This window comes from Epinephelus fuscoguttatus, linkage group LG16, assembly GCF_011397635.1.
Source record: "Epinephelus fuscoguttatus linkage group LG16, E.fuscoguttatus.final_Chr_v1".
NCBI lineage: Eukaryota > Metazoa > Chordata > Actinopteri > Perciformes > Serranidae > Epinephelus > Epinephelus fuscoguttatus.
Genome location: NC_064767.1, coordinates 17,111,202 through 17,138,797, shown reverse-complemented (window position 1 = coordinate 17,138,797; position 27,596 = coordinate 17,111,202). Strand labels below are relative to the sequence as shown.

The following is a 27,596-nucleotide window of genomic DNA, read 5'->3' as shown; positions in this document are numbered from 1 at the left end:
TCCTCTCCTCCTTTTCACCACTAATGAACCGAATTGCTTGCTTGCCCCTCTCGGACAGAGTCGGACATGTAAGGCAGTTGAGCTCTTTTAAAAATGATTAAGATGTGTCTGATTATTACTGATTTTACAGGACGTGCATGAAATAAAGAAGACACAGAACCAGGGATTTTTTTCCTGAAGTTTGTTTTAATGTCATGAGACACTGTGGCTCTGATTTTTTTAGCCCATAAAAAGATGTCAGGAGATCTGACTTTCTGTAAAAAAAAAAAAAAAAAAAAAAAATGGCACAGCGATGTGATTTGTTTTCACATTAATAAGGATGCTGATTTCCAAAACTTTGTTCATATTTAATGCTCACCGCTATAAATAAAGAAAATCCTCTGCTCGGCGATACACAGCAAAAACAATTGACCGTCAATCATCATGATGTTACAAAAAAAAAAACCTCAATGAAAAGTTAATGTAAATTAATATTTATAATCATGTCTGATTCTCTGAAATCAGCATCAGATTAATTGCATTTTAATTACAATAAAAAAACAACCCGCAGCGTAGAGTTAAAAATGCACAATAGAAATATATATGAAGAAACATGATCTGCCATTATTGAAATATGATTTATGGCCTGTATTCACGAAACGCGATTGAGATGCTTTCGATACATTAGTGCACTAACAATCTCGTCCGGTCAACTTGCAATATTGATAACAAATTTAATCGAATAAATATGTCAAATACTATTAATTTTAATCCAATATAATAAAAGTAACCACGCAAATTGCAATTATTAGGTCAGCTAAAAAAAAAATAATATAAGCAATGAATCTCGAGTTATTGTTTTTTTTTTTTTCCTCATTATGTGTGATGGTTACACCCGGTTGAATTTTCCATATCATTAAAAAAATCAAACTCACCACATATAGGGCCTAAGCAAGAGGAAAAGTGGAGCGAATGAGTGTTCTCAGCCTGCTGCACTATAGGGCTGTACCCGTACAGAGGAGCGCCACTGCTTGACAGGAACCGTCAGAGCTCCATATTTGGGCAAAACCACGCCCCTTCAGCGTCATATTCTGACAGCGCCTCTCCCGTGGGTTTAGAGTTTTGGCTCCCGGGAAAGATTTCAGTCCTCGGGGAAAGAGGGCTTAGTTTTGCATGTTCCCATCCATCCTGCACGACGCGAAAGGGCCCCTTATCCACCTCTCCTGTGTACTAGGAACACCTCCACTGGTGATCAGCCTTTGCCTGTGTTTGTCTTGTGGAGAAGCAGCAGCACCTTTTTCAGGAGTGGGTTTTTTATTCAACAAGAAGTCCTGAAGGTTTTGGATGCGGTGCTTCAGGGATGTGGGCACTTTGAGAGCAGCATCACCCACAAACACAAACAACTGCCATCGATTTTTCTGTGAATAGCACAAAAAAAGAGAGAGAAAAACAAAGAGGAACAATAGCAACACAAAAAAAATCTTGTCTATTGAACAATTCACTTTTCCAGTCTGTGGATACCGCTCTAACTAAGTACAGCACTTTGAGAATTGTTCACATCGGACGGACTGAAGAGGGAGGCAAGACCTGTGGACCGGGTTTTCCCTCGCAAGTCTGAATCGGCTCTCGCTACTTATCCCGTGAAAAAACCAACCCTAAAGGATAACACGCTTGGACGTTTATTTCCCTAATTTCGCAGGAGGCTCTTTTTTCACGCAAATTGTCCTAAATGTTTGGAATTCAGGAAACTATACCGCGGGGTGGGACGACGATGAAGGAGGAACCGCTCGGTGGACTGAACTCGGTCCGCTCCTGGATGCACACAGCTGGGGTGGTGGATGCAAACACAGCCGCCCAAAGGTACGCATGCCAAAAGCATCTGATTTTTCTCACGCATTCCCTCCTCATCATATCGACCCCTCAATCCCCTGAATACTCTGTATCAATTACGGTCTCCCAATAAATGCCCCCCCTTCGGCTTTCCCTTCTTTCATTACATCAGATTACCCATTATTGTGACAAATCAAGAAATCTCCCCGTACTCAAGCGTGCTTCTGCATCTCCAATGTTTCCATCAGCTTCTCCATCATCTAGTATCCCCGGTGTCCGGTGCTTAACCGAGATGGTCTCTTGTTTTCTCCCCGCAGCGGTGTCGGCTTGGCACGGGCACATTATGAAAAGCAGCCCCCTTCCAACCTCAGAAAATCCAATTTTTTCCATTTCGTCCTGGCGCTGTATGACAGACAGGGTCAGCCCGTGGAGATCGAAAGGACAGCTTTTGTGGACTTTGTGGAGAAAGAAAAAGTAAGCGGTGTATTTTTAGAAAAATATACGTGCACCCCCCTGTACATAATCAGCACATGTATCGAAATTATGTTCACTGAAATGGCAATGGGTTAGTAAAAGGGGAAGTCACGTGTAATATTGATTTTTTTTTTTTTTTTTTTTTAATAAAACTCAATTCGTTGATGACAGAGAGTCACCAGTTTTCCTCTGCTTTTTGCACGTAAATATTTTTTGTCAACACACAGACATGTGGTGGTGATGAGCAGTTGTTGTGCTGGTGTTGATTTTCACAAACTGTTGTCTCCTGCAGGAACCAACCAGTGAAAAAACTAACAATGGGATACATTACAAACTACAGTTATTGTACAGCAATGGTGAGTTCAAGTGTCTTTAATATTTTTGCAGACACGTGCACACACAAACATTTTGTGTGAGCAGTTTGTCTGCACAACACCATCAATAAAAATACTGATAATATTATAAATAATAACAATAAAAGCAGTGTGATAATTTTATAAATGTCACAATGTGTGAACTTTATATTTTTAATCACATGTTCACGAACTTTTTCCCCCCTCTTTCTCTCTTAAAATATATTTCCCACAATTCCTCAAAACTCACAACTGCTCTTCTTCCTCTTCTCCCCAGGCGTCAGAACAGAACAGGATCTTTACATACGGTTAATCGATTCCATGACGAAGCAGGTAAGCTGCTGTTACACTTGTTTCTACGCACACAGTTGCAAAAAAAAAAAAAACAACTGCTCACATCCATGGCTTACTTGTGCAAAACCCTATAACACGCCGTGCAGATCGTCACCCCTGATGCATGCAACACACGGTTTAAAAAAAAATAAAATAAAAACGTGCTGCTTGCAAAATGCAAGTTGTGGCACAAAATCAAATTACCGATGTAACAAGACGAGACAGCTTCCATTTTGACTGTTTACGTTTGGCCATATCATATTGCAACACTCCAAAGTCAATTTTGGGCTCCTGTGTAGGCTCACATTAAAATTTAAACACCACGTCTGCTCCATATGATCAGATTTGACTTTTCCTGCAAAGTGTCAGAGGTGACGCTCTAAACACATTTTAAAAATTTGCATTAAGTATTATATTTATAGATATAAATATTAATATATTTTTTCTCTGATGTGCATTTCACTTAACAAACATTTGAGTGACTTTTCAACCCAGAGCCCTGCGCGTAAAACGTCATTATTAAGTCTTTACGCGCGTCTGAAACCAACGCAAAGATTTGCAAAGTTAATTATAATTCGGGGAATAAAATCAGACGCACTTATTTCAGCTCTCCACCTCGTGTTTTGGTATTAAATCGAGGGTTTAGCCGGAGCCTTCCTTGAATAGAGCCGTGAAACCCTGGGCCACTGGTCACAGACAACATTCCTGTGCGAATGATCCGAGTCAATGACGCAGAACAAGCAATTTATGGATTTCTGTTTCTACAGCTGCAAACTGCGACATAAATCAAACCAATATAGATAATCGCCCGGTTCCCAGCACAAAAAAAGAAGAAAAGAAGAAGGAGGAAAAAAAACATCAGGTCAAGTAGGACAGCTTTTAAAAGCAGAGAGTGATGCGACCTGGTTCAGATATGTCACTTTTTCAAAGTCACTCTCTCATATTGGATTTACGCGTGCCAAAAAAAAAAAAAAAAAAAAAAATTAACAATGTCATCAAAACATGACAGAAAAGCCACGTTGTTTATTTATTTGTATTTTTATATTTTTATTAAAAGCAGTATTTTGTCAATAATGTGGTGCTTTGCCTGCGTTTTGCACTTGGTGCCGGTTCAGTATACGAGGGAGTGAAGTGTCTATCCTTAGAAATGGAAGAAGGAGGGAGGGATCGAGGGAGGGAGAGAAGAGCGGCAGAACTGATAGCTCCACGCCATCTGTTTCAGCCAATGCTCAAAAATTACTCAACCGTACCGCCAGACACCGCTTTTTATCCACAGAAAGATCATTGTTAGCGGCTCAAAATAAACAACAGATTGCCCATTAACACTTTCCCCCAAATATCCCCAGATTATAAGCATATTGATGACACTTCTATTGGATCTCTCCTTATGAAAATCTCTCTGTCTCTCTCTCCTTCGCTGTCTGTCTCTCTGAGCCACAGGATATTATCTAGATTAATAAAAAAAATACAATTTATTATTATTATCATCATAATCATTCATTTTACAATGAGATTTTTTATTGTTGCTGCCCCAAGAAATATTGCTGTTGCTCTTATTATCATTATTTTTGTAATTGTTTATTGAGGTTGATGTGTATATAAATTAAATGTAATTTATAGTGCTGTGATTACTGTAATTTCCTACACACATGATCATGTGTGTTCATGCTCTGATTTATTTTATTAAGTGCAAAAACACCAGCCCAATTTTTTGGTGAATTTATGTGAATTAATATGTGTTTAAGAGATGACTGTGTTTTCACTTTATTTCCATCTCATTTCCTTTCAAAGGCCATAGTTTATGAGGGCCAAGACAAGAATCCAGAAATGTGCAGAGTTCTTCTTACCCATGAAATTATGTGCAGGTAAGCATTATTTTTTTTTTCTCTCGCTCTGTCCATTTTGCAGATCCAGGCAAAAAGTAATTCCCTCCCCTTCAATAAGTTTTGACACTCATGATGTGATGCAGCAATCCAGGCTGTCCTGTGGTCCTTCAGCAGCCACAGAGACAGAGAGAGACAGAGAGTAGACAGAGAGGGAGAGAGCTGCTGTCATTTCCAACTTTGATATGATGTGATTCAACTTTGATATGAATACGAATATGACAGTGAGAATGAACCGACTTGTCTTTTCCAGTGAAGGCAAATTGAATGTATAATAAACAGCCAGTGACACGGTACATAAGTTATGTTTTTTAATTTTTACTTTATTTATTTTTATATGCTAAGAATCGCATGTCATCATTTAAAGCTTGCCAGAGACAATGTGTTTTCTGTTAAGTTATGCATAGGCGTTGCATGCCATGTATCAGTTTTTTTTTCCTTGCTCCCCACCCCCCCACCCCCCCACCTCTTTTTAGCACAGAGTCAGTTCTCGGTTGATCCCACCTGTCAACAATGATCAGTGAGCCTTTTAGCGTCATTTAACCACATAAATCTCAACCTCTCATATTGCGCTGCTATTCAGCGGTGTCATTGATACTAAAAGGAAAAACGCCTTTTGTTGTTATTGTTGAGCTCAGCATGAGCTTTGTGAACATTGAATTCGGATACTGTCGGTTAACCTCTCCTTTGTTGCACCGGTGCATTGTTCAAGTTACTGGTTGAGAGCAAGTGCAGCATGAGAGCTGAGAATGATTTGTCTTTTTCCATGCATAAACTCATCACTCACGCTCAATTTATACATGCATCCATCACTTATTTGTGACACGTTGAATATGCTCGTGCTCTAGAGGTAATATTTTTTTTTGTGTCAAGAGGAAGTGCATTTTGCTGCTGAATAAAGAACTACTTTAAGTGCTGCCTATTATCACATAAGGAGATAAACATAATAAGAGCAGTTGTAATAAGAATAATCTTTTAATATCTTATTATGTCTTAATTTCCAGGCGTGTGATACGTATAGTTTTTGAATTATATTTTTGCTCTAATACACCGCAGCGCCTTAGCTATAAAACACATCTTTATTACTGCTGCTAGAAAGTCATGTAAATCAGACATATTTAAATAATGTGTGGTTGACTGACAGTAGCTTTGCACAAAATCTTTGTTTTTCTTTCCGCACCATATGGCATAAATCAATCTTATTCACATATGTTTATATGTTTTCATTTCAAATGGAAGCGAGGATGATGTATTTGTTTATTTTTGCAGTTTTTGATTCAAGTCCCAATCAAAGAAGTGAGAGGCAGCTAGCTATAGGCTTAGGGAGGAGATGGCTGAAACATGTGGTGGAAGATAGATTAGTGCTTTTGAGGCCATAATTGATAAATGCCCTGCAGAAATATTGGTTGAGGGTGGCACCTTGCATCTCCCTCAGAAATAGCAGCTTGGCAATTAGAGGTAAACAAAAGCTGAAGCTGTGAAAAGTGACTCCCCTGCCTCCTGGCCCAATCCCCACTCCCCTCCCCTCCAACACTAAGCCAAACAACACAACATGTTGTTTTCACCATTTTTATCAGCCATCAGCATCAATGGAACGGATAGATTGAGTGAAGGAAATCTCATGGCAGTTTTTTTTTTTCTCCCCGATATCAAAACCACTCCAAGGCACTTAATAAATGTATGTGGGTTTGTGTGCATTATTTATTTATTTTTATTTATTTAGCAAAGTGTTGCTTGTTCTGAGACACTCTGTCTGTGTTCCTATAGCCGATGCTGTGACAAGAAAAGCTGTGGAAACAGGAACGAGACTCCATCAGACCCTGTGATCATTGACAGGTAGGCCGTGTGCAGCTTCCTCTGTGTTTGTGAATGAGAAAGTGAATGAGTGAGCGTCTTGACTAAATGGATGAGTGACTGAGTGGATGAGCAGGCACATGGATGAGCTAGTGAACAAATGAGTTCCCTCCCGGTGTGCCAGACGGCCCAGTTGGGCTGACTTGCATCTTATAGCCTCACAGTGTGGGAACTGTGGGTGATTCTGTGTGAGTGGCTGAGGGGCGTCTTTCCCAGGTACCTGTGCACCGAGGGGCGGTCACCACCTGGATAGGGTTTGTTCAATCACAGGTGGTTCAATCACTAGAGGATCATGCTGGGAATACACCTAATTAGCTTAGGCAACTTCACATTTATTTGGCTGGCTTCCCTTCTTTGTTTACGACAGTGATGCTTACACTGTCAATAGTTGTTTTTCATTGACTGTTTCCTTCTCTCAAGTTCGCTGTGAGCTAGATGCCATTAAAGTTTCGTTTTAGAAGGGATAAACATTTTATGTCTGCTGTTTTGTTCTGCACCTTCAGGGAAGTTACATCTGCCACATTTATATTACCTTCATCACCTTCTAAAGAGGGAGAATAAATGGTCTCCTCACAGGCATTGACATTTTTTCTCACACTGCGAAACTGTGTGTCCTGGTCAGTGTGAATTTGTGTAGGTAGTTTAGCGTGCGTGTGTGTGTATGTGGTGGATATAGGGGTGAGGTAGGGGGTGTAGTTTGATCGTCGATCTCAATGTAACTCTCACCACGTAGTAGGGAGAGACAGCAATGCTAATGTTTGACTAGCCGGAATCACTGTTTGCTTAGTGGAGAATGCCTGGTATCTGACAGAGGGGACAACTCTCTTATTAGTAATCAAATAGGGCTGAGCAGTTGTTGCTGCCACTCCACTCCAGCGGCTTCTCATGCATCAGGAAGTAGGAGCTGGCTGCCCTGGGAGCCTGGATGGATTACCAGAGCTACTGCTGTCTGAACTCAAACTCACACAGACACACGTAGATGCACACACACACACACGCGCGCGGGGACACAAACACGACACCCACACATACTCATACACATGTTGTTTATGCTTTTATGCTTGACAGTGAAAGTGTATACAAAAAAAGTACTGAGGTGTTTAGGACAATGTCAGGATACAGCTCTTTTTTTTCTCTATCTGATACCAGAGGGATTGCTTAATTTATTAGTCATGTGCATCTGCTAGTGAAGGATAGCACGAACATTAACATATAACTTGAGACGTCTACTTTGCTTAATTTCCGCCGCTTTCATGTTTGCTTTGTGTCGCTCTGCTGCCTTTTACTGCTTAGAGTTTCGCACACCATTGTTCTTCAATCTGCGGGACAAAACATGTAACATAAGTACAATAAGCAAAATGAATGCATGGAGAATTAAAGTCAAGAAAGAGGGGTGGGAAAAAAAAGAACAGGGGAAAAAAGAAGCGGATGGATATTGTAAGCTCAACTGGCTCAGGGAGGGCTCGGATTTTCATTGTGACGAGCCTGAATAGGAGTAGAGTATCCCTTTCCTTGCACAATGAGCGGCTCTGTTGAAACACAAAAGCATATGTTCCTCATTAGACCCTCCCATTGTCTCCATGTCGTAACTATGAGCCCGTCAGCTCACCCTAACAGACCCACACAGGTTCCCAGTGACTGAAGGAGGCTTGCAGAGAGGGGTGCCTGTGAAAGGTTGCAGGGTTTAGCAAGAGTTACGGACATGGCCAGAGCACACTGTAGGCTCGCTACGCAAGACTATTTACCGCAATTACTTGACTATTCCCGCTGTGCATATGGGTAAGCTTTTAGTTAAAGCTTCCATGTTTTACAGCCATTGCTGTTACATCTGTCATTTTCTCATGCACATCATTACAGGCACCTGTGCTGCGGTCGCTGCTGGCAGAAACTGATTATTTCCAATTGAGTAGAACATAGTTGAGTGACATAAACCTAGAGGAGAGGTTTGATTGTTGAATCAGGCATGTCTCATCTGTCTACAATTACAGTATGAAAACCAGCTAGCACTGCCACATTTCCTAGAGAAACAGTAGCATGGCCGAACCTTAAGAAACAGATTTGGAGTGAATCATTGATGGCGTTCATTCGCTGTAACATTTTCCCAGATGGTAAGAGGGGAAAGCGCACACAGCTAGCTGGCATCTAGCAAGACATTAACTGGCGTTCCCATGGATCTGGCATATCCAACGGAGTTTGGGAAACTTATCATTCCAAATGTGTCCTATTTTCCTGCGGTCAAGCCAGACATCTGTTTACCCTATTTTCTCTCAGAGTTTTGATACAGATTTTCACTCAGATTTTTGAAGAGGAAGGATTCTCTTTAAAAAAAAAAAAAGAAGTTGGTTAGATATAGGCCCAACAGCTGTCACAAAGTTTCAGCACTGCTTGGTCTTTAAATATTTCAGCACTTACATTTGATGCCCTTGCATTATTCATACGCCTTTTTGGATGAAGAAAGGCCCTATTTTTGTTGCATTTGGGTGGGTTTATATGTGTTATGAGTCAAATTTTAACAAAGTCAGTGCATATTTTGCTCCACAAAAAAAAGTCTATTGTGTTTCAATGGCGTGCGCATACTTTTTCAAGAAAAAAAAAAAATCAAAGTCAGTAGGTGCTTATGTTAAATAAAAGAAACACTAAATTTATCTAGTAACTAATTGCAGCACTTTTGCTGTGACCGCATCACTTTGCAGTTCGGTGTAATCATCTCTCCCCTTTATAAATCCTGCAGTGCTACAGATGTCACATTTATAAGTTAATGGTGCCTTAAAGTAAGTGGGGGTGTAGGTTTATTCAGTCAGTAATTTGAGTCTTTAGAATTATAGTGATGAGGTACCCAATATCTGATTAGATGGCTTTCCCATTTACAGTGCATGTAGTGTATAGCCAAACATAACTCAATTTGCGATGACTCTCCTGGTCTGGTATCTGTCTTCACTCTCTTGCATATTGACTTTGTCTTCTCTTGTGTGAAAGATTAGATACATTGTTCAGGCTTACACATGGATTTTGTAATAAGACAGCACATGTTGTTGAAAGAGGAGAGAAAATGACTCATTCTGCGTGTCAGGGTTCAAAGGTCACATTTTGCTCAGAGAGGCTGGAGCAATTTATGCAAGTGAGAATCAAGACAGAGAGAGAGAGAGAGAGAATGTGTTATCAGTGTGTTTTCTACCCATGTATGAATTCTGAATTTAATGTATGTTCATACAGTTTAACATCTTGTGTCAATTTACGCTGCCATTCACAAACGGATTCTAGACCAGAGCTAAACATGTCAGCTCCATTTATTCCAGCGGCTACGGCACTCCCTTTCACTTCCTGTCACAAAGGTCAAAGAGCACTGACCTTTGGAGTGCAGCCCAGCCACTGAATAATTCATGACATTGACTTGTTTTTCCCTTATTTTTTCCCCTTGTCTCTTTTTTTTTTTTTTTTGGTCAGCACACATGGTTGTGCTGTGGGAGGCTTTTATTCATTTAGCTCATTTATAAAGGCCTCACCGCACCTGTTCGTGTGTTAATGCGATTAAATTTTGGCCTAATGTAAATTTTGCTTAGCTTTCCGTTATGTCCCTCATTAGCGAGCCTGTATTTTCTAAATGACTTTGCGTTATCGTTCATTTGTGGAACACCTACGAGGTCATTTCCCAGAGTGCACTTGACTTGTTGTCAAGTTGTTTACCAGAAACAAAAGACCGCAGCCTTAGAACGCCTCACATGTGGTTCCCTCGGCCTTCTAAGAAACAAATCGGAAAATTTGTGTGCTCCCATCTGGTTTTTGCAAAACCGTGATTACCTCCAAAAGCTGAACAAATGCCAGTATTTATAAGGTCAGCCCTTTATGTGGAAATGTGATGTAAATGAGAATCAGCGAAAGGGGACATTAAACAAAATTAAATTCATTGTCTCCTTTAATGTCATTTACATTTTTGGCTAAGCCCTGGACTGTCAAAGAGGATTTCTAAAACCATTTTAATTGCACATCAGCATTGGAAAAGAGGGTGTGTTTTCACTGAGCGGCTGTCTTGATAACCTGCGAAGAGAAGTCTGTTCGTGAAGTACCTAAATGACATGTTTTCACTGCATCTGTAGAGGGGCAATTAAGATGGCACTCAGTACGTGGTGTTAATCTAGCATTGTGCTCCCACCATCCATAATGAAAATGATGCAGTGGATGGGGTCACTGTTGTTGTGATAGAGAGTTGATTGCTGCAGGTGTTCCTTCTGGATTTTTTGCATTATACCGTTGAGCCGTGGGACCTGCACTGCAATGTTTTTTTAGGCTTCACAGTGAGTCATTTAAAGCTGTTAACTTGTGTAGGAAACGCTCTCTTTCTATGTTTACACACGCATGCAAACACCTGCACACACCTTTTCATTTAACAATATATCCATCTCAGCGTTTTATTTATGGCCGCGCGCGGTGTAATTCATGTGACAGATGTGAGTTTTTTGACGCCCATTGAGAAATTGGAGAATAAACTGGCCACCCCTGCCTGAGTCGACGTGATGTTTGAGTGAAGCCTGTCTCCTCCCGAGCCAGAGTAGGAAGAGCAGGAAGTGTTGAGAGCGAAAGCTGTACTTGGCAGCTTTCCTTTGGCTTGCACTTGCCGAAAAATGAAACCCAGACCCTCTCTGCAGCCCCAGAGCCAGAACCTCCTTCCCAGAGCTCCAACATCCAGGATTGGGTAATACTGTTCACTAAGCAAAACATTACCTCAAATTATTCTCGCCCTGTTTTCTATTCCCTCCTCCCTCATGTCGGTTTTATCGCAGTTTGTAAATGTCAAGACACGTACAAAGACGCACAGTATAAATGATATTTTCCAAATTATGCTCACATGTTTGGGTTCACATGAGTGGCGGCTGAACGTAACGTGGTGCCTGACGCTCCCGAGGGAGACCCACCTCACTAGGGTAGGATTCCCCAGTGGCATCAGCTAATGGCAAGACTTGACAACAGCAGAGAAGCCGGGGGTGTTGTGTTTTACTAGCGCTGAGCAGGGGTGATGACTTTAACATGTGTGCAGAGAAAGACTGAGATGTTTGTGCGGTGTGTGCGTGTGTTTTGTGTGTGTGTGTCCCCGTGCATGCATGTGTGTGTTTTTGCTCTCGTGTGTGTATGTGTGTGTGTGTGCTGTGCTGTGCTAAAGAGAGAGGTGTGCAGTACGAAAGAGTGGCGCGGGCCAACAGAGCGACGGATTCGGCTCCAGCTTGACGGCAGTGAAAGACGAAACATGGTTCCACATGTGTTGAGAAAGAGCAGTCCATCTGTCCATGGAGACAACCCCTCCCCCCTTCACCACCCCCTTCTCTTTCCCTCTTTCCTTCTCCTCTTCTCCTTCTCTTGCTCTCCTCTTCCCCCACTCTTTACTCCCCTGGTTCACTGCTGACAGAAACAAGGCCAGAGCTGGGGTGATGGGATGAATGCTGGGCCAAGAGCAACACTGGACGCTGTATACACACACACACACACACAGTCTCACACACAGACACACACTGAAGAGAAAGAAGAAAAGGTTATCAAAGATTTTTTTTATGTTGTTAAAGTTTACTATCTTCAGTTGCGTTCACTGACTTGGTTTAGCGCTGCGTTAATGTGATTTAACTCCGACTGTGGAGTAATGGAAATGATTTATTTTGATATTATGAAAGAAAACAACCTATTAAGATTTATTCACTTCTCCTTGACACACTGCCGCAATAAGCCACCATGGTGAAAAAATCTTACATTATTGAAATTAAATCTGAAGTAAATAAAACATGCCACTCTTTCTCAAATATTTAGCAGCCCTCCTTTATAATTAAACTTTGTAGCTGTTTTGAAGATGTTGTTTGGTTTCTTAAAGCATTAATGACGCAAGAGCTTTGTCAAACGGCTTCTGATTCGGTGAATCACATTTAGGTCACTCAGACCAGTGTTTTGTTTTTTTTTTAGCCATTTTTTCTTTTTGAAAAAGGGTCTCCTTTCTTTCTCTTGGCATGTTCTCACTCCCATTCAATCCTTATTAGGTTTCCCCTAATTGTCAAACAAACTGTTGGGTCAACCTCAGTCGTATCTGGCCGTAAAACAGCACATTAGGCCCTGGTGAGGGATATATGTGGTATTTCATCGGAGACGGAGTAATGCTGGGGTTTTATGGTTAAGTACCAGTTCACGCCCACGCCATTTGTTTCGCATTAGAGTGGAGGTTTTGTAAATCAGATCAATATGTTCGCTGAGATGTGATTCCTTGTCGGGATCTCCCGAGTCGTTCTTTCCTCAAGTATTTTTCTTAGGGGACTGGTTGTCGATGCGCACTCCTCCGCTCCCCCTCCCCTTCCCATCCCTTCCCTTTTTCCCTACCTCTGTCAGTCCCTCCCTCCATCTCCACCTCAATCTATTTCCATTTTCTGAATGTAGCAATTTGTAGTGTGACACAGGCAAGATTAGGATGGGAAGCAGTCTGAAGATTTCATCGGACATGGTCCTGCTCCCGCTGGTGTGAGGTCACAGGACAAAGATGGGGGAATTCAGGGATAGGGTCATCAGTTACCTCGGGGAAACGAGCTGGTCTGCTGGCTGCTCTGTTGGCCCCAGGGGTGCCTGGGATGTATCGGAGGAGAAGCCCCAGAGAAAGAGCCCTGAACCAGTGTCATTTATTAAAAGTGACAAGTTATTTCTAACTATAGCTCTGTTTTTATTGTTTTACAATGCTGTCATTTGGAACAGTGCCCCTCTCTTCAGGAATCACAAACAAGTGATGAATGAACGAGGTGACCCGCTATTTTTTTTTTTTAACATATACACACATCGCTCAATGCACTTTGGCCACACATGTGCACTGTTACGTTATATTATGTATTTTGTTGCGGCGCTCAAATGAAACAAATGTGCAGGTTTAATAATGATCGACCGTATGATAAGTGTAATGAAAATATTTCACCATTCACCAGTTTTCTCCAGGACATTTGTTCAGTAAATTAATAACAGCTTACAGTATGAATCTCAAGCTGACCTCCGCATAATCAGTACCAGAAGTCCCACAGAACATGACCACACTGTGGTGTGTGTGTGTGTGTGTGTGTCTGTGTGTACACAGAGAGTTGAGCTATTTTAGTGTTCCTTCAGTGGACTTGTTTTTTATTCCGGAGTTTCTTTATTTAAAAAAACAAAACACTCATGCTAATAATGGAGTATTTATGCAATGTTTGACCAGTGCTCTTCATTTAGGGTCACCGAGGTACTCTGCTCCCCCTCTTTTTTTTTTACTGCCTGCCCCGACTGCGTTAATGATATATGACAGAAATTTCCTTGAGCTGGTTCAGTGGCAAGAAAGGTCCTGGCTAGTCTATATCAATCCATCTGACTTATGTTCCCATGTCTTGAATTACCGCTTGATGGAAACCTGCTGCGGGCTTCTCTTGCCAATTGAAATCAGATCTCCTCCACAGCCTGGTGTGATATTGATCCATATTCAACACCCAGGCAGCCGATCGATCAGTATTGATTTACAATAAAAAACACTCCTCTGCTTGTTCAGCACTGCGATCGATACTTTAAAGCAAAGGGGGGAAAAAATATTTAAAAAGAAGAAAAACGGGATTGTGCTTTTTACCATGCAGTGACCAGCTGGAATATATATATATAAATGTGAGGGGATGTTTCATTTTCATTAGAGGAGTTAAAGTGACCAAACCTTGACCACACCGGCGACCGGCAACCACGTCCGCAGTGAACAATGATCCTCTCCCACCATGTGAGACAAACCAATAAAAATGGTTTAACGGGATGACACTTCTATAAGGACTCATTTATTGAAGGAGGTGTGTCTGTTTCTGAATTAGTGGCACATCTGCACTGCAATGGGGAGTGCTAAAACTGTCATATCAAATCTGTCTGAAAATTGAAACGGAATGCTAAAAGTGGTGGATCAAGCCCGAGCACTTTAGCTTGATTTCGGCGTGTTAACAGGATGACATGATTTCCTGTGGTTTTGATATTAATTTGTCTCGTTGTCTTTCCCGCCCGCAACACACACACACACACGCGGGGGCCTCTGCCTCCCACGCGGCCATCATTAGGGCCGCGGTACAATGCCGAACACATTGGAACAGGCTAAGGCTACCCACTCAGCTCCAGTCCAGATCCACTTTTCTCCCTGTCACATCTTAGTCCTAATCTCTCGGACTTCCTCCCCTCTGCCAAATAACCGTTCCCATCCAGCAGGTCCCAGCATTGGCCCGGGCTGCCAACATCTGAAAGTTATTATCCCCAATCTCTGACATCCAGGAGTTTACAGTTATATAATGATGGGGAAAACCACATGTCCCCAGAGGCAGAGAACATTTTTGAGATGCCTCCCCATCTGTTTTGGGGGAGCTGCCCATTTTGGGCCAAACTCAGAATGGCAGGCAGATTTTTTTTTGTAATTTTTATTTTCTACCACTGGAACAGGCCAGTCTGGGAGTCATTATATGGGGTGATAAAGCAAATCCAATTGGGTCAGGTTCCCCTCCACACAGTGCTGGTGGCACCAGCTCTCCCTGCCTCACTGCTCGTCCCTGACTGTGTAAGTGGTGGTTGTTTGTTTGTCCTAGAGAGGCTGGGCTGGGGGACTAATGCAAGCCCGGGGGCCAGCCAGGTCGGAGGCGACGGTAAACCCGAGCTGCCTGGTGTAGCAGTGCTCCCTCACTGCTGGCTCGGCCTTGTTTGGACTGCAGCTCCGGTTTGCTTTCTTAGAGGGAAGCTGAGCCTCCGTAATCATTGAGCCTTTCGCTCGGGTGGGGAGCACAGCCGAGACCGGAGGGAGTGATGACATAGGTCCGCAGAGGCCTGGCCCGGTCCACCCCTGCTGCTCTTAGCATATTTATTTTCTCTTCTCATTGTATGGTTTAAGTCACACCATATTATGTTCGGACCTTATGCACGTGCATAGGCACTCAGATGTGATGAGGTGCATGGCGTAAAGCTGTAGGCTTTGTTTTTACTAATAACGCCGGGGATTAGTGACTCGCTGACCTCAGTGTAATCTTTATTAGACTGTTAACCATATACTCTAGTTATGAAGCAGCCTTAACTGATGTGAGAGCGGTGACACAGATGTGCGATTCAGGACAACACAAATGGGGGAAACTAACCAAATTACATGCTATTATTAAATCAATATGTAACAGATTATGTTATGTGTTAGATGAATCTATGTTTCTGCTAAAGTGCTCCAAAATCTTACAAATTTAGATAATTTAAGACCCCCATCTTGCCCCCTGGGCGCTCCTCAGAAATGTTTTATTCAACATCACCACTCTGTTCTGTTTTGTTACGTTATTGAAATGGGTTGTCGATTCGAATAGAGTCAACCTGGTGGGCCAATCTCATTGTAGCCAGTGGAGAGTGAAAGCCATCTCTGCAGCATAGCCTCACCAGAACACACACAGAGATTGGACGAGGGGGGCAGTGAGAGCGAGAGTGCCTTCTCCAGATGGAGATCCCAGATATGGGGGAAAATGTCCGGGCCATTTTCCAGGGTTTCCATAATGGGAATCTACCCCTTGCTTGCTTATTAAGTTGTGCACACAACGAGGAGTGAGGAGAGAGATGGAGAGGAGAGGAGATAAGGGCAGGCGAGGCGAGAGATGGACAACCTGCACGCCGTCACCTCTCTGTTGTAAGTGTCAAGCAGACCCTGTCGGAGAAATCACAGGTCATGTGGATAGATGATTGTCAAAGCACCACATTGATATAAGGGCTTTCTTTTTTTCTTTGAGCCGCGGAGGCGCATGATAAGATTTGTTTTTGTTTTCTGTTGGAGAGGGAGAAAGTATGACGTTCAGGTCAGGGAGGTCGACTGCGGGGGTCACGGGGTCACAGCCTTTTTGGTACCTGAGTAACCTCACATGGCTAAGCCATTTCTCAGGCTCCCTGAAATGATGGTGGGGTGCGGAGGGGAGGGGGTAGGTTGAAGGGGTGGGCAGGAGAGTGATCTATCAGCGGCAGCAGCAGACATGCAGACAGAATGGCAGCTACTGCAGCTAAACAGAGTGAGACAGATAGGCAGAAGTCTCTCATACGTAACACCAGGAGCTTTAAGACGACAGCGCTGAGTGTTATGGATGCTTGACATTGACCTCTTATACAGACATGGAGTATTTATCAAGGTTGTAGGACAACAGTGTATTTGTTTGTAAATTATTTAGTTCACTGGGTGAGATGCTACTTTCCTCGCATAACACTCACCGCTTTTGTAAGATAAGCACAATCTGTTTCAATTCTTCCGTTTGTATGTCTTTCCGTCTTGTTAGATGTTTTCAACAAGACTTAGAATTTAGGTGATCATATTTTGAGGACTGTCAGTTCTATCAATTCGAATCTACTTTATAAAGAGAAGCGGGGGAAAAAAAGCTCTGAAGCTTACATTTCTCTCGAAGAGAAATATTTGTGTACAGATAGGCCTGTCATTCTGTGAAACAACATTCATGATTCTTTTATTGGTGCTCAGCCATCACCCCCTCTCTTCCTCTGTGGAAAAAAGGGCTAGTCTACAAAGTGGCTTTTTGCCGTTTGAGAGAAGTAAACTTCATCAGGTCGACGGCGAGGTGTGCTTCACATGTCACTCAGTCGAGCTCCCTCCTAATGAAATGCTGCATACAGATTTCTGCCTGCGGGCTCAGGGGGATAAGACCGTGGTAACAGAATGAAACAAACCCCTTCCCATTCCCTTCACTCACACACACACAAACACATGCACATGCAAAAACATACACAGACAAACACACATTCATACAGCCGAATACACACACACACACACACACACACACACACACACACACACACACACACACACTTGCTGGAGAGCATCCATGTGAGGAGATCCAAATCTGCAATTTATTCAAATATTGATATTTCTACTTGTCAGGAGAAAGGTGCCTTGAAATTTCCTCTGAGTACTCCTGTCAAAAAAATAGCAGGAAATATGTCAGATAATTCATAAATGGAGTTCAGCGCTGCAAAGTCAGTTGGGAACAGCAAAAAATATATATGCTTGTCAATGAAGAATAGGAGCAATATTACAGAGCCTGCTGCTCATTCTTCCATCATGTCAAGCAAACAGCTTTTGCAGGCCTATAAGTGTATGTTTCAGTCTGTGTGTGTATTTGTGCATATGCATGTATATTTGTATATGTCTCCGTGTATGTACATGTGTATGTATATTTATGCATGTGAATGTGTGTGTGCTTTGGCTATGTTGTGACTTCTACTTAGATGTGTTTGTTATCTTCTTCCATCAAGACACCCCATTTCCCATCTTGAGGCAGCCAATGGGAACGTGTCCTTTTTTTTTTTTTTTTTTTTTTTTGCAGAGGTCCGTAACCGGACGCTGGCCTCCATGTGGTTTGAATTAGGGCCCCCGAAACTGTGAAGGACGCCTCGAATGACGTGAGGCACTTGCAGACCAAATTCCATTCTGCTGAATGGTGGAGAAAAGAGCTCTCCGGAATCCTCCGAGATTTTTTGGCTCTGGCCCGCCAGCGATTAAAACAGGGCGGAAACCAATAACTCAATGAATCATGGGGCAACGTCCCATGAAATCTCTCACTGCTCTGTCACACCCTCGTGCAAACCCAAATCAACTTGAACTCTGCTGATTAGTCTTTTTTCCAAAGTGAAAAAAAAAAGAAACCGGACAAAAGTCTTGTTCTTTTCTCCTGTTTTATTAAACGGAACTTTCAACACGTTGAGTGGAAAAGCCACCCTCTCTCCCCCTGTCAGTTACCTCCATTTTGACAAAGTGCGGGCTTCCTGATGATGCATCGCTTGACCATGTTGTGCCAAGGCAAGACAGAATAGGACTCCACATATCTCCTGCGGTCATGTGATGCCATAGTTCATAGCAGTTGATGAGATGCAGTTTGGCACAGCTTGGGACCCATCTGGGAGATGCAGATACGCAGACAGGAGAAGTATTTTACAGCAATGCATCTGCGCGCTTGAAGAGCTATTTAGCATATGCTGCTATACGAGAGAATTTGCTTTGCCGTTGCCAGCTGCAGATTAGTCTTCATTTCTCCAAAATCCGACAGAACAGCTGATCCATAGCCGTGGACGGCTAGCGTTGACCAAAATAATGTTTTATGTTAATGCAGCATGTTATTTTATATTTCACTTAATTACTTCTGCATTACGTTGAATTATTCTGTTGAAATAACACAGGGAAAAATGTCCAGTTTTTCCTTGTATCAACAATAACAATGTCAAGCAGAGCAGTAATGCTGCTGCCAGCACTGGCCGGTTTGTTTCTGTTAGCTCTAGCAGAAGTCAAAGCCCATGCTGCTGCTCTAACTCAAGTGGCTGATATGTTAGGCCATCTAGGGCATGGCAGGCGGTTGACAGTCCATGCAGCCTGTCTACCCACAGGACATCTCCACATAGTGTGTCCACAGTGGGGCCAGCGCTGTCATCTGGGCCCACTATGGACCACTGCTCTGCTGACAGTGAGAGGGTAAACGTTTACCACCTCAATCCCCCATTAACTCGGTGAAGGCGCTTCGATCCTCTGTGAAAATAATGATATTGATTGGAGCTTGGCTCTACAAACGAAATGGTTGCAACTAAAAGAGGGATGGGCCCTTGCATTAGAATATGGGATTTTCGAGGATAAAAGAGTGTTTGGATCTTGTTATATTTTTCCTCTCCTCCATCTCCCTCTAGCTTTCCCCCACCTCCTTGTCTCCTCTCTTTCTGCATTTTTATGTGTGCGCATGTAGTGTGCGAGCCCGCATGTCTCCTAAGATTACCCCCCGCTATCCCCGCAATCAAACAACAAATGACAACATCATTGCTCAGGCCTTTCAAAATACGACACAAAAAGTGTGTTGTAGCTACATTAACTTGCAACAACCCCCTAATAGACCCTTGTGGGTTTTGTATCACTCCCCCTCTCTCTCTCCTCTCTTCTCTCTGCTAGGCTGTCACATATCCACCCCCCTCACAGTGCGAGCCTCCGAGCCTCGGTGGAGATCAGGAGCTCCCTGTCGGAGGTGCTTTGTCACGTAGCCCAGGGAGCGTGGAACTCACCCAGAGCTGTTGAACAAACACAAGCACAGGGGCTGTCAATAGCAGCTCCGCAAACTAATTGCCTGTCAAATGAACCACCCTCGTTAAGCTGCCCTCACACACACACACACACACACACACTCTCGTGCGTGCACCGTGACATTCATACGCTCACACACACATGCACACACACCCACACACAGAGCCGATTTGATTCAAAGTGTAGTGATACCTTGTTAGAAGAAAAGACACACGAGTGGCACTTCTCTGTTTGCCGCCTTGTTTCTGCAATCGTTACTGGCGTGTATAGTGCAGTCACCGTGAGATTGCCATTTTGTTATTATTAAGGGGAACACAGCATTGTATAGTATAGCTGATGTAATCCAAACCCATCCCACACACCCTACACTATATCAGCTGGCGTAATATTTCAGTTTTTAAAACCACTCATTAGATGGTAGCAGAGCTCCATACGCCAAATGTTATTGTTTTTGTGTTTGTTTTGCTTTTTTTTTTCCTGTAGTCATTAGGCGGTAGCAGTGGAGTGCCCAGCGCCTTGTCTGGGTGCCTGTAACAGTGCTGTCGGATTGACACAGCTGGGGAGAGCAGCTTGAGGCTGCACGCTCAGGAATACACAGGGGTGTTCAAAGCCCCTCTCTGAATCCTGATCAGAGCGCTGCCCCGGCCAACTGATGGCCTATTAAATATACATGCGCAGAGGTCAGAGCTGGAGGTCCCGGCTTCCTCCCAGCCATGTGCACTTAAGCGGAAGGGCTGGGCAACAATAAAACCTCCTCTCGCTCCAGCGAGCTCTCCCCTGACACCCTCACCTCCAGTGTGTACGTCAAGTACAGTGCTCACCTAGCGCTATATTACAACTGCCTTTGTGAAAAGGCCAAATGATGCATTTTTTACATGGTTATTATATATTTATATTCAATAACACCAAGGACCACTCTTGCGTCTGTCTGTCTCCTGTTTTTTTTCCTATTGTCACTGATAAATAGCCTTGCTCGATACAAGCGTACACAGAGTTTGAAGTGAGTCCCTCGCCTTTGTAGTTTACCGGAGATTGAGACAAGGAGGTAGAGGGAAGAGCCCCATAATGGCCAGTCATGATTAACATATTCAGAGTGACACTCTCTCTGTGTTCGTTCGTTAAGCCCGGTCTGTCTGACTAATGAAGTGGAGCGGCAGTTTATCAATTAACCCAGCACTGAGCCATTTGTGCTGGGGATAACACTCGCGCTGGGTGTCACGGTGATCCAGTTTGGTGCCCTTTAACCTCTGCGAGTGTCCAACAAGGCGGGACTGTGACAGCAAGACACACAAGTCCACGACTGGAGATCCACTAAACGGGATTTGTGCCTGCTGTTCGCCGGCCAAATGCGGAGAGAAGGGTGTGGATTGATTGGGTAATAGGATCATGAAAAAAGATCTCCACAAACTAACATTGGGGGTTTTCAGCATTCTCAGACTTCGCATAGATCATAGCAAACAACTTAGTGCTGTCTCTATTAAAACAAGCCCTCCCCTGCCATTATCTTTCCCCCCACTGCTCCTTCCTCCATTTCACATTGTTTGTGTTCATTAAGACATGGGCGACCTGCCTTATCCACACATCAGACCTAGCTCTCAAGAGTAATTGCGATGGTCTCGCAGAGGATAATGTGGTTTAAACTCAGTATAGCCTGTCTATTAGGAGAGACATGATGGCAACCACAAATAATAAAGAACTATTTATTCCTCTCTCTGTGACGCTAACTAGGTAACATATCAAGCCAGCACCGCTAAGGGTCTCTCTTACTGTCAGATATGGCACCCTTCATCCATTCCCAATGGCCCTTGCCTCGACATCTCTGCTCTTCATTTTCTACATGAGCTTGGTCATAAATGCACACACACCTCATATATATTTGATAGTTAATATTTATCCTCGCTGGGGAAGTGCACTTTACATGTGGTAACATACGATTACCTGCAATTCTTATAGCAAAGAAACAAAATCGATATGGATATATAATTCATGACGGAGGGGCTATCAGTTTTTATGGCTCTCTATCCAGGCTCATTAAAGTTTTATCGTAATTGACTGCAAGCAAGAGTTTTTAAGGCATGTTTCTCCCTCACTTTCTACCTTTAATAATTAAGTAAAGTTTAATTGGTTGTATTTTGAAGCACCTAGTGGATGATAGGAGTCTCCCAAATTCAGAAGCATGAATTATAGAGTGATATGTTATGCATTAACCTGTCAGTTTGTTCATTTGTTAAGGCAGAAAAGTATGGTCCCAGCCCCCCAAATCACATCCAGAAATCGAATAACTGGCCGAGGCCTTCAAAAAATTCCTTTTTATGTCTTTCATTGCTGTGTTAATGTAGTGACATGACGCTGTCACTCACAACGCTCCCATCAAGCGCCAGCCCCGAATCGACTCCGCTGATTGGTGGTCAACTTGTTCTCTTGAAGGGAGATTGACAGACGGAAAATTGCACTCTCAGATTTCACCCTTCATTCGTTGCAGTTGTTCTTCCACTCGTCAACTCTCCGCCATGCCTGAGACAGACAGAGGCTTTATCCATTAGCTGTTGGCTTGGCGGGTGGGTGGGCAGATTGAGGCGGGATGGAGGAGGAGATGGGGGTAGGAAGACAATCCTACATTTGAGCACTCTGAGGGAAAATCAATCATGTCATCATAAGTGAGAAGTATGGATGAATTTCATCAGCTGGTTCCTGTCCTGTTCACGCCGCTGGCTTTCTGACTGGCCTGTCCCTCTGATTGGCATCTTCAATGACCCTTAAATCCAAAAAGGGGAGAAGATTTTGAAAACACTTTAATAAGAGAAATCGGACAGTAGTTTCAGGGTCACAGTTTCCCACTTTGCCTGCTGCTACACTGTGGGAAACCTCAAGTGGTTTCTCTTGACAAAGTGGTAATAGATTTACCATATGATTTTGTGCCAAACCAGCATTAGGCAGTTTTGTAAGAAAATGTTTCTCAACTATTTTTCCGTCCACAGCAGATATGATGAAGTGTTATAAAGGGCAGCAGCACTCTGCCACTGAAAATTTATTTTATAATTTTCCCCATCATCTCACAAGGTCACCGATGAGCACTAAAAGCATCATAGGTATAGGGTGTGAAGCAATCAAAAATGGATGAAAGTGAAGACATGGAAATCACAGATGAGAAATTGACAGCCGTTTACAGCCTTGTTGTTGATGTGAGTGACAGAGTGAGGGGAGAAAGTGAGAGGCGACGAGTGAGGAGAGGAGGGGGAAAAGGCAGAGTTAAAGTGGTGATAAATTTAATGGAAAAATCAAATACAAAACAAATTCATTCCTCTAAACTTGATGCTTCAGTCGTTCTTTTCTTGGCCTGTGCTAAGCCTTAGAATAAACTGTCACTCCTTATCGATCGCATCTGAATTGTTACCGAGATTTCTGAAAAGTAGTCTTGACACACACCCCGCGAATAGTAATCTTGGGAGATGAGAACATCCAGACTGAACAGCTAACACCCCTGACTTAAAATAAAAGAGGCTTTTCTTTTCTCCCCTTTTCAAATCCGAGCTAATACACTTTGGTGAATTACAAATTCAGCGATAAATATGTTGCGGTGAAAGATGTGCCCTTGTTGGATTTTATTGTCTTTGCTGGTAACTGTGAATGAAGGGGTGGTGGAGGAGGTGGTGGTGGAGGTGCTGGTGGGGGCTTAGTATTTTGTCATGGGGAATGTTTATAAACAGCAACTGAGCATGAAATGTTTGTACACGATTTGTTTGCCATTTGTGATGGAGATGACATGATCAAAAAATCAATTCACTTCACATTTGATTTCCAGCACGCGGTTAAATGACTGCTGTCGACAGCACCCACTGAAATTCATGTATCATGGTATGGTTCATTATATTCCGATGGTGTATTAATTATGGCTATAGATAGAGAGCTCTGCTGTGAGCGGTAGCCTAGCTGCTGTGTGCCAGGGGGAGCTAGCCCGAGGAGGAAAGCTCTGCTTGTATCCACTCATCCCTCAGCTGACAGGCTTGCTCCAGGAGAAAAGGATTTCTCCGGATTGAGTGCCATTTTCTCTTCTTTAACAAGGAAATTAGTGTGTAAAGGAGATCTGTCAGGATAAAGTGCAGCTTGACTGCTGCTGCCCTCCCCTCCTCTCTGTCTTTCTTTCCCGCCCTTCCCTCCCTTCCTCATCCTGTAACTCGCTCTCCACCTCTCCCTCATTTCTCTCTTCCTCTATCTGCCTTTCTCTCCTTCCTCTCCCTTTCTTTCCCTTCTCCCCCACTCAATGGCTCCCTCAGGGGATCTTCCTTGAGCATTAGCAGAACACATCCAATGTCCCAGCTACATGATTTCATGATATGATTTGTACCGGGGATTTGCAATAATCCGCAAATAAAGTTGAAAGTGAATGACTCTCAATAAGAGACGCAGACAAGCAAAACCAAACCTTTTAAGATTTTCTTTATCTTTAATGGCATGAAAAATGAATTTGTTTTGCATTAGATCACAACAATTTAGCAATGGCCTGAGTATGTTGTTTTGTCTTTAGCTTTTATGATCATGATTAATTCCTGCACAGGAACCTCAGTGATATACATAATGCATCATTCGCTCATTTAAATGTTCAGTTCCTCTGCAGTTGCAGAGAGCTTGGTAGCTCATTACACATTACCCATGTGTGCCTGGGAGTTGGAGTGTGCCAGCTACTCACTTGTAGTCAAAGATACAGTATCTGCTGCTTTAGCAGGATGTCACGAATTGACAATGCGATTAAACCCAGGTGTCATCTCCACCACTCCAGCTTCATTCACCTCATGTTAGTCTCTTTATTTTGCTCCAACATTAGTGAGAACTAACTTTTCACCTCAAGTAGATAGACAGGGATGAGACCCACCGGCACATTTTAATAAGTCTGCTTCAAAGGTGTAGGGCGAGGGGGGAAAAAAAATCAAAACATCCTGGGTTAATTTGAAATGTACTCTGCATCTGTGATGGGAAACAGCCTCACAGGTAAGTAAGGGAGACAATTAGGGAATATCCGTAAGTGCAGGAGCTGCATACTAAAAAACGCAAATCACTATTTCCCCATCTGGCCCCTACTGTGCCGAGAACTGCAGCTGAGGTCCGATTTCACCCGTCAATCACGGCCGCTTCGCTGTGGGGTGTGTGTCCTGGTGAGAGAGCCTACCCCCAAGTCATTAGCACACACAGTCAAACTGTACTGAGAACTGCCCTGCACCGCTCTGCTCTGCACCACGGTTTAAATATCCCCAGCCTGTGACAGGATCAGTTTAGCGATCTGTAGGATTGATCTCCTCTTTAAAGTTTTGCCTGAGGCGACTCTAATTGGGAACGAGGCTGCCTCCCACTCCCCTCACTCCCTTAACTGTCAGTCTTGGCTTTGTTTACTGAGGACATGCCCAAACCTATTTACTCAATAATGAGGAGACGTGGTGGGGATGCTGCTGATCACATTGAGGCCCCCAGCGGGACTTCTGCATGCTGGGAAGGGCGGGAACATCATTTTAGACTTTTTGAGCTGGTGAAAGTTAGCCTACGCCGCCGCTATAATGTGGAGTAGTGAATATTTTTCTTTCTCCTTGTTTTCTCATATGGCTCTCGTTCCTTGATTTGCAGAACACTTGTCTACCTTAGGGAATTTATTGTTGTTTTTTTTCTGTCATACCATGAAGCTAGCTAAAATAGAACAGCATTTTAAAAGACAAAGCACATAAGTAGTGTCATTTTACAGTGGTAAAATGCCCTCCATATGTTCTGTGCCATCTAGAAAGAATTAAAGCAGACTGAGAGCCCACTCCAAACATGTGAGGTATCGCCAGTGTCTTGCTGTGGAGTGGACTATTCATGACTGGAGTGCTTTGGCCTATTGGGCCATTTCCTTTTTTCCTTTTAGTGAATTCCTCAGATTCTCACTCTCATTTAGGTTGTTTTCATTTGCGCTGACTGACAAAGCCTTTGGTGTGGATAGCGAGGCTATAGAGTCCATTGATGCCCATTGGGATTATGAATGATGAAGTGGAGAAGCTGCCGCTATCAGAGGGACACAACACTGCTCTTAATAGAAAAGCATTTAGAAAGGCAGCACGGAGGAGGCGGTGGTGCTGGGGGCTTTCTGACACTCGACTGATAAGAGGCAGCTCTTCAGAGGTGGTAGTGTGTACAATGAAACACGCTGATGGGGATACAATGACACACATGTTGCGTCTGACAGGCGGTGATTTAGACGTGGGGTAAAAAAAAACCAAAAAAAAAAAACCTGGACCACACAACAGAGAGTTTCGTGACGCGATACTCTCGATACAGATTTTTTCTTGTGAGGCTGCCTGTGCTTGTTTCTACTTATTGGTTTGATTTGCGGGAAAATGCATTGTCATTACTCATATCCGGCCGTGACAGATTGAAGAGGGGCAGGGAAAAGGGAGAGAGAGGAGTTAGTAGTGTGGTGGCACGGGAGTGAAAGAGAGATATGCAGAAAGGGAGAGCTGTCAGTTTGAGAAATGAGCCTGATAAGAGGAAGGGACTCGGCAGATGGGCAGAAGAAACCGGCAGCACACTTCTCAATTAAACATGTAAATACCAAAAGCAGGCAGCGATGGAGATGAGAAAGTTAAATAAACACAGCACCGTGCTGTGATTACAAGCTCAAAAAAGCACCACCTTTGCCACTTTTTTTTTTTTTTTTTTTTTTTTAGCTCCCGCAACTCCAAGGAACTCTTTAATCCAGCTGAACTTCTGCTTTAACATATTATATATTTCATTTTCTTTTTCTTGTTGTTTTCAATCATCTCCCGTGGCTAAATTGATTCATGCAGTCAGATTCTTTGGGAAGTTGCACGCCCACCAGGAAATCCTGATATAGATCTAATTGAGCTATTCATCCATTCACTTTGTCCTTTGTTAGAATTCCTCTATTGTAATATTTTTTCTAATAATTGTTGTCCATCATTTTTACATACGTGCCCCCCCCCCACGTGCACCCTGCTGTGAACTACAGGGAGTATCTTAAATACTTCTGTAGGCAGTGTCCCTGACATTAATAACAATGAGCTTGGCATAACCACAGTACATTCTTAGGGAAGATTCACAGTTTGACATTCAGCCCAGATGCTATCGCGGAGCCTCAGTGTTTAAGACCGCAGAGAAGACAGACATCTGTCACTTGTTACCTTTGAAGTGAATAAGAGAGGGACGCAGAAAAACACAGTGGACAAAAGGCCATTCTGACCACAGACCCTCAGTGTTTACAAACGGAAAGGGAGAGTGACAGGAGAAACTCAAGATGAATGGATCGCTGCTGTTGATCTCTCCTCCTCATTCCATGTGCTAAGTTATTCCGTGGCTGCTACCCCAGTGGGGGGTGTAGGGAAACAGGAAGTTGAGAGAGGCAGGCAGAACGCCTCAAGGACTCTGGAGGAGCAGAGCACTGCAGCCTGCATGGGAAAAAAAACCTTACAACTTACTGTACACTTCTCTAACCTGAGGTACCAAACATTACAAATGTGAACATAATCCACATTTTAATGAGTAGATGATGCTATATTAAGGCAATATTTGCAATAGTGTTGATTTGCCGTGTTGAAATAACAGGATCTGTTGCATTAGCTGCTCTTTCTGTCGAGTGTGCATTTAAGAATAAGTGTATTTTGATATAATTATTGGAACAATGGCCGTATTCATTTGTCTTCTGTCATGTCTCCTCAGACCTGTTTCTATTTCAGGTTGCACGTCAAGTGAGAGCAGCTATATCTGGCTGGCAATTAAGCTGGTCCTGCCTCCCCTTGATGCTTGATTAGTCCGATTGATGGAGGAGGCCATATG

The 27,596-nt window shown here is 43.1% G+C and overlaps 1 protein-coding gene across 8 annotated transcripts in view; it reads left to right on the top strand.

Moving 5' to 3' along the window:
* The first annotated feature begins 1,139 nt into the window (after nt 1-1,139).
* The window catches only part of ebf3b (EBF transcription factor 3b), a 66,139-nt gene continuing 39,682 nt past the window's right edge, over nt 1,140-27,596 (top strand). For all 8 annotated transcript variants that reach the window (XM_049600658.1, XM_049600653.1, XM_049600657.1 and 5 more), the window contains exons 1-6: nt 1,140-1,839; nt 2,127-2,283; nt 2,576-2,639; nt 2,914-2,969; nt 4,761-4,834; nt 6,620-6,688. In XM_049600658.1, coding sequence (XP_049456615.1) covers nt 1,709-1,839; nt 2,127-2,283; nt 2,576-2,639; nt 2,914-2,969; nt 4,761-4,834; nt 6,620-6,688 — 551 coding nt within the window. In that variant the 5' untranslated portion in view covers nt 1,140-1,708. The remainder of the gene's footprint in view (nt 1,840-2,126; nt 2,284-2,575; nt 2,640-2,913; nt 2,970-4,760; nt 4,835-6,619; nt 6,689-27,596) is intronic.